Source organism: Hipposideros armiger, unplaced genomic scaffold (assembly GCF_001890085.2).
Source record: "Hipposideros armiger isolate ML-2016 unplaced genomic scaffold, ASM189008v1 scaffold_75, whole genome shotgun sequence".
In the NCBI taxonomy this organism is placed as follows: domain Eukaryota; kingdom Metazoa; phylum Chordata; class Mammalia; order Chiroptera; family Hipposideridae; genus Hipposideros; species Hipposideros armiger.
The window spans coordinates 3,962,524-3,969,941 of NW_017731425.1; the positions used below are offsets into that span (position 1 = coordinate 3,962,524).

The 7,418-nt window shown below is 54.8% G+C and overlaps 1 protein-coding gene across 1 annotated transcript in view; it reads left to right on the forward strand.

The window, feature by feature from the left end:
* The window catches only part of MN1 (MN1 proto-oncogene, transcriptional regulator), a 45,774-nt gene extending 38,366 nt beyond the window's left edge, over nucleotides 1-7,408 (forward strand). The window contains exon 2 of the mRNA XM_019643238.1: nucleotides 7,181-7,408. Within this exon, the coding sequence (XP_019498783.1) occupies nucleotides 7,181-7,362 (182 nt within the window). The 3' untranslated portion in view covers nucleotides 7,363-7,408. The remainder of the gene's footprint in view (nucleotides 1-7,180) is intronic.
* The last annotated feature ends 10 nt before the right edge of the window (nucleotides 7,409-7,418 follow it).

Consider the following 7,418-nt stretch of genomic DNA (forward strand, 5'->3'; position numbering starts at 1 on the left):
AAATATATAACAAATCCTTAGCAGGTGCCTACTGTGTGCCGAGGACCAGAGAAACAGCTGGGAACCACATGGGCATGTCTGCCCTCAGGGTCTCCGGGCCAGGCTCCTCTGACCTTCCTAGGAGGAATTGTTAACCCTTTCTACAGATGGAAAAACCGAGGCTTAGCAAATTGCGCTTGGTCAAGGTCGTAGAGCTGGTGAAGGGCAGAGCTGAGATTCAGATGGAGGCGGGATTTGAATCTAGGCTTCTGAATGCAGAGTTGGGGCTCCCCCAAAGCTGCCGAGCATGGGGGAGGAAGGGGGTTTGGGCTTGCCGTTTGCCTGCTTGGTTGGTGGCTGTGTAGACCCTCTTTGTGCCATCTGATGTCTGGCTTAGCTTTTCTGTCCCTGCCCCTGAGCCCAGAGTTAGTGGGTCCCCAGATCCCATCTACCTCCCTAGAGGAGGGGACATGGCCCAAGGATTAAATGTGGATAGGCAGCTGGAGTAGGGTCCTCTTTGGGGTTGTGAGGCCCTGCAGAAGGATTTGAATGGGTGTGGGGGCTAATTTTGCTGGGATGTCGTCCCCCACATCTCCAGCAGTGGGTTCTTGGGAACGGGCCTCAGCGCTGTATTAAAAAAGCCTTGTGACTTTGCTTTCTCCTGCTCTGATAGCCGGTGCCCATTACCAGGCACAGTAGAACCTGAGGTGACACAGCAAGTTGCTGGGTGCTATCCTTAAGAAGCTGAGGCTCAGAGAGGGAAAGTGACTTGTCCAAAGTCAACCTGCTGGGAAAAGTGCTAAGGACCGACATACCGACTTCGGTCATCTGACTCCAAAGTCCCCCCATGATATTTTCCATCTTTGGCGGCCTGAGGCTGAGGCGCCCTGAAGTCAGCACTCCCCTTTGCCGGGGTGAGATGTGTCAGCACTTTCCTGCAGCCAGCTAGGCAGTAGCTGGAGGTCTCATTACCATTATGGGAGGTGGGGGTGCCATCTGCGAGCAGGGAGGGGGTCACGTATATACCTCAGAGTAGGGGCGTTGGAGAAACATCGATAGCCAGGTAGGATGGTGGGAGTCAGTGGGGGTGAGGAGGGGAGAATGTTCTAGGTAGAAGAAACATCAGGAGCGGAAGTGTGGAGGTGGGAAGCACCGGGGCTTCTGGGAGGGACGTATGTATAGCTGGGGCACTGAGAGACGAGGCTGGGGGCCTAGGAGGGAAGCAGGCCAGGCCACGCAAAGCTGGGGACTTCATCCTGGGAGCGCCGGGGAGCCATGGGAGGTTTAAGTAGGAGAGGAGGCCTGCTCTGGTTGGTGCTTCAGGAAGCGTACCTGGCTCACAGGGGAGCATGAGCTTGGGGTCAGCATGGAAGCAGGGGGAGCAGCAAGGCCACTGTTGCAGGCAGGAGAGAGTGGGGTCTACACCAGGGTGGGGATAATGGGACAGGAGAGAAGTGGGTGGGTTTTGGAGACAGCCCCTTCTCTTCCTGGTACCTGGACCTCTGGGGCATCGGGAAGAGTGATGCCCAGAGCTAGCCAGGGTGCAGGGCCCAAACTTTCTTGGAGATGGGGAAGAGGAGCTTTGAGAGTCTGGGGGACATGGAACGGGACTCCACGGCTGCAGGACAGAGGTGCCCAGTGGACGTGGCCCCGCCTTGTGGCTCGCATGCCTGCCTCTGCTTCCGGGCCCAGTGGCTCACCCCCAGCTGAGTGGCAGCTGTCACAGACACGAGCATTTTCCTCCGCCAGGTCCAAATAAAGGAAAAACCAAAATACATTTCCCTTTGTCGGAATCCGGTGAGGGTGAGTGGGGTGAGAGTCATTCTGCTATTGTGTTCTGGGGCCCACACTGCTCCTTACATAAGCTCGAAGTTAAAAATACACACGGAATTCTAATACGCCTGCTCTGTATGGGATTGCACCCCGGGCCCCCCAGCCATGAAGGGCAGGGCGTGGGGTGGGACACCGGCACTCATGGAGACGAAGAAACTGTCCCGTGGCACAGAGCTGGCACATGGCAGTGCTAACTCTGGTGCTTCCCAAATCCCAGGCTGTTAAAGAATAGTAAACGTAATAACCCTAAGAGCAGCGAACTTTTTCTGAGGGCTCATCATGGGCTAAAAAGTCTTGCTTACTCCTCCTAGCAGCCTGTGAAGTAGGGTCCCATTTTACAACCCAGGTTAACACCTTGCCCAGGCCACACCCTACCCTGGATTAGCACGCAGGGAGCCCACCGCTGACTCCCACAGCCTTCTCCCAGGAGGAGGTCAGGCAGAAGTCCCGTTTCTGAGGGTTGGAGGATAGAGCTGTGAGTACCATAGAGGCAGCACCTCAGCTGTGGGGTGGGGGCAGCTGTCCCCACTGAGCTCACTACACTTGAGCATGTAGTTCACTCAAATTGGAACCCAGTCCCAGGAATATCGAACATAGAGCAAGTTGGTGACAAGGCCTTTTTTTTTTTTTTCCTGACTTTAAATAAGAAAGAAAACTTAGCCCCCTCTGTGGGCGGCGCCTCCAGAAGGGAAATTAACTGTGAAATGTCTGCCTCCAGGTACACAAGTGAGCATCTTTTCCCTTCTCCCTTCACTCCAGCCCTGGCCAGTACAAGGGTCACGGAGCCGGCCCTGCCGATCCTCACTCTGGCCTGCGGACTGGTCAACAAAAACACAGGGCAGAACTTGACGCGTAGCGTCGGCGGGAGCTCGCTCTGCGCTGGGCAGCGCGCTAAGCACTTTACATGGATCATTTCACTTAATCCTCCTAACCGCCTCCATGATGGCCAGCTCTATTATTTCCCCCATTTTCCTGGGCTGAAGTGCCGGGAGCCCAGGTGATGGGAGCCAAGTCTCGTGCTCCACAGGTGGTAGGCGCTCTCATCACGGAACCCTGTAAGAGAAACGGAACATTCGTTAGTCACGTGCTCGCTTTTTTGTCACTGGCTTGAGGTTCTCTCCCCCCTGTCTTGGAATTTACTGTCTCCCTTGCGGGCGGAGAAGCGCGGAAGACAAAATTCGTCGCGGGTCTCTTGATTGCAGCGGGGTGAGCAGGAGGCCGCTGGCCCCTCCACAGCGTGATACAAAGTCGGCGGCCAAAATGACCCAGTCAAGTGCTGTGGTGTCCAGGGAAGGGTTGTGGGGAAGGGGCTGGCTGGATCAGCAAAGACTTGTGCACACGAAGAAAGTGCAGGAAGGACCTTTTCGGGGAGGAAGAGCAGAGCATCCCAGCTCCAGGCCCTGCCCCCTGTGTGGCATCTGAGGTGGTCCCTTCTGACCAATGGGGGGATGTCCTTAAAAGCTGCCTGCAGTCATCACCCTGCAGTCACGCATGCCATGTGGTCCGTGAACCAGAAGCCCCTCACCTCGGCCCCTGTGCTACCTGCATGGGGTGAGGCACACTTGAGGTGATACGTTTTGCGTTGATGACACCTGTCTCCCTCTGGGACTAATCCCCCCACCGCATGTAGGGCATCATCAGCTCTTTCTCTTGTGTGGTCTCCCCAAGCTGCTCTGCGCCAGGCCTGCCAGGAATCACCACCCCCAAGTTACAGATGAGGAAATTGAGGTACTGCATCTGGGGCCAGCAGCCCAGGTAGGCGGGGTCCGGGGGTCCACCTCAGCCTGACCCTGCTGGGAATGCTGGGCTGAAAGGAGGGTGCTGGCCCCAGAGCTGGTGACCTGGCTCCAGGCGGCCCCTGGGCAGCTCCTGCCTCTTGTGGCCTCAGTTTTCCCATCTGTCAAATAGGGATGAGGGTCACTTCACAGTCAGTGCACAGGCCCCAGCTGAGCGCCTGCTGTGTGCAGAGTGCTGCATGGAACAGACGGAGCCTGCCCCTCCCCCATGCAGCCACAGTCTGACACGGGAGGCTGCCAGCTAACAAGTGGAAAACATGACAACACCCGTTAGGTTCCCAGGTGTCTGCAGGTGCCAGCACTGAGTGACTCCAGGGTCTCCCCTCAATCCTGGGAAACTTGGTGAGGGGGCGGTTTTATTTCTGGGTCCTAGTGTGGGAGGGCTGGTATGCCTGCCGCCTTAGGAGCAGGGACTGAGGGCCTCTCCGGAGCTGGGGCAGGCCCTGACTTGAGGCGGCTTCCGGCTGCTGACTTATCAGCAGCCACTTGGCAGCCCGGGGGAGCCGCGGTCCTAGGGCGTGTTGGGTCCCCCCAGCTGGAATGAATCCGGTGGGAGGATGAGTTTGGTCATGCTTGGATTGTCAAGAACTGAAGAATAATATTCTCTCTTAAAAATATTCCCCGTGGATACCAGACTCTTGCTTGTCCCAGGCAGAGGCTGGGGGGAATCCTGTGCCCCTGCTCTGTGTCGTCAGGCAAGCCCCTCACCCTCCTTGAGCCCCAGGGGCGCCTGCTAAAGTTGGGAGAAGGGTCACCCAGCCGCTGGACCTGCCAGGGGATGGAATTCGATAATACGCGGAAGTGTTGAGCTGTGTGCTCATTAAATCCACCCTATGTAAGAAGAGCAGCTGTCTCTGGTGTCAGCGTACTTATGTGTTGTCTGTAACTTGGGGATAAAGCATCTTTAGGAAATTCGGCCATTTCAGTCACTCTGGAACCATCACTCAGCAAATGCAGCTCCCAGAAGAGTCCCCAGCCTCCTTGTATAGCTCGGGAAATGCTGACACCCCTTCACCCACCTGGTGCTGCAGCCACAGAGCAAGGGACCCGGATGGCAGGAGCTCGGGCCTGGGTCGTGTCTTGCTTTAACTGTGCAAACATGGGCAAGGGGCCTTGGTTTACTGTCTGTAAAATGGGTATACACATTGCTGTGTTGGCTCCTGGAGATGATGTGTGTAAAGTGAAGTAAGGAACACCTTTCAGAATTTCTCTCTCTGGAAGATGCTATCCCCCTTCTCCCCCTCCCCCGCCCCCAATCCAGATCTTGCAATGCTTGGAACAAAGTTCCTTTTGAGGGTACTAAGCAGTGACGTGTCGCTGGGAGCAAAGCAAGCATGGGCTCAGGAGCAGCGGTGCGGGGGTTGTGCACTAGCATTGCTAGAATCCAGGGCCGCCTGTGTGCTAGAGGATTCTGAATCTGATGTTGCTAGCTTCTGGGGTAACTTCTCCCCAGGAAGCCTAGGTGTGGTGGTAGCAGCATCTCAGCTCTACCATTACTAACCAGCTTTGAAACCTCAGGCTCACAACCTCAGCTTCTGCAAAGACTCCAATTTCATGGGCAGGAACATGGCCATCTGGCCATTCCCAAGGAGGGGAGCGAGGCTTAGGGACTTCTCTTGATGGCTGCAAGGACCCCTTACCTCCTGACCTCCCCAGATACTAATGACAGCCCTAGGAGCCCTGTCTGGGGATCTCTCTGTATGCCAGGCCATGACAACATCCCAAGGGAGGTGACATCACCCCCCCTCCAACTTTACCATCGAGGAACTGAAGCTCAGAGAGGGAAAGTGGCAGATCCCCGGCCACTCAGTGGTGGGACTGGGATTCAAGCCCCAGTGTGTGACTCAAAATGGCTGTTACAACACTTCTCCTGGAGCCGATGGTGACGCCTCACCATCGGCTCCAGGAGGAGGATGAAGAAAGTGTCTGCCTTATTTCTTGCTGGACCCAAAGGGCAAGCACCACACCTGGCACATGGTAGGGGCTCAATAAAGGATCATTAATTGAATAAATGAAGGAAGGAGTAAAGAAGAGAATCTTCCTTCTCAGCCCCAGCTCCTCCCAGCATGCAGGCCTCAAAGCTGGGTGTCTCTGGGGCTCCAGGGTGGGGGCCCTAAACCCAGTTAGTCACAGCCTGGTCTTGGCTGCTTGAGCCTGTCCCTCTGGGAAGATTTTCTCTGCAGGTTGTGGCTCAGCTCCTGGAGGGGAGGCCTCCTTAATCCCAGAGGGTGGGATGGGCGGGGTAACTGCTGTCTGGCACAGTGCCCTGGCTGGGCCTGCACAGCGCTGAGGAGGGCGGGTCGGTTATGGAGTTCAGTATCTGGGTGTGCTTTCTTGGCCTGAGCTGGGCCCTCACCCCCAATTCCAGCTTTTCTCATTTCTACTGACTCAGTAATTCACCATCAGCCTGTCTCCAAACCCAATACTATGCCTTCCTGGCTCTGTGACCTTGGGCAGGTCACCTCTCCTCTCTGAGAGTCAGGCTCTATAAAATGGGAATAATGAGAATATTCATCAACATATATAATAGGTCTCAGAACAGAACCATTGGTACACTTAACAATAGTAAATTAGCAGTCCTCTGAAATGATTGCTTCATTCCTTCCCTGCCTCAGAACTCCCAGTTTTTGCTCTCTTCGAGTCTAATTCATACTAAGGTGTGAATGGTTGTCAAACTTCCTTTCCCCGCAAGTGTGTCTAATCCAGACATCACTATGATCTGTGGTGTTTCTGGTGCTGTGTGACTGAGTGAGAAGGAAATTGAGGGGATTTTCATTCAGGGTGTAGCCCCAAGTCCCTTCATGCAGCAGTTAGGATGGGCAAAGGTCACTGGTCTGGTTGGGGGAGTCCAGAGTTTTAGTCTTTACTGCTCTGAGAAGTTTGTCAATGTTTAAGGAAGTTTCTAGCACATAGTAGGCACTTAGCAAGTGTCTTTCTGGAAGATGACAAGAGAATAGGCTGTGTTACTTTTTTTGCCTTTTCTTTCCTGTGGCCGTTGCTGCTCTTTTGGGCCCTCCTGACATCTGCACTTTTCCTTGCTGCTTCCATGCACCCCATCATAACACTTAGCCACCCCAAATATAACTCTTTAAAAAAAAAAGGAGAGACTAGGCTGTGTTCTGAACTTGGACAATCTTCCCCACTACTCTTTCATTGCATCTGGCGAACTCCTAAGTATCCTTCAACACCCAGTTTAGATGCCCCTCCTCCAGGAAGCCTTCTCAACTTAGTTCAGGTCCAGTTAATCTTCTGGGCACTCTAGTTCATCAGTGATGGGTAAACCCTCAGGAGTTTATTCTGCCTAGGTATCCTATTTCCCAAGGGTGTAAAACCGTAACCCAGCAGCGGGCCTCCCCTTGGCTGAAGTCACACCACCAAGCCAGAGGCAACAGCAGGGGGATTCGAACTAAACATCTCTTGATCTCCTCAGACTGTAGGCATGAAAGGGGGTCATGGACACTGTGTCTCTTCTCATGCCTCTCCCACACTGCACCCCCCCAACCCCCCAATTAGAACTTCCCACAGAGCTGCGAGCATACTGCTAACATCTTCTCTTCCTTCTTTCTCCACAGCCCATGACCTCCCTGCGAACAAGGCCTCGGCAGCCCAGCCTGGCAGCCACTTGCAGTGCCTGTCTGTCCACTGCACAGACGACGTGGGCGATGCCAAGGCCCGAGCCTCCGTGCCCACCTGGCGGTCCCTGCACTCTGATATTTCCAACAGATTTGGGACATTTGTGGCTGCCCTAACTTGAATTGACAAGAAATGCCCCCTCCCCACCAGGCCCTCCCCTACCCCCTCTCTCTCCCT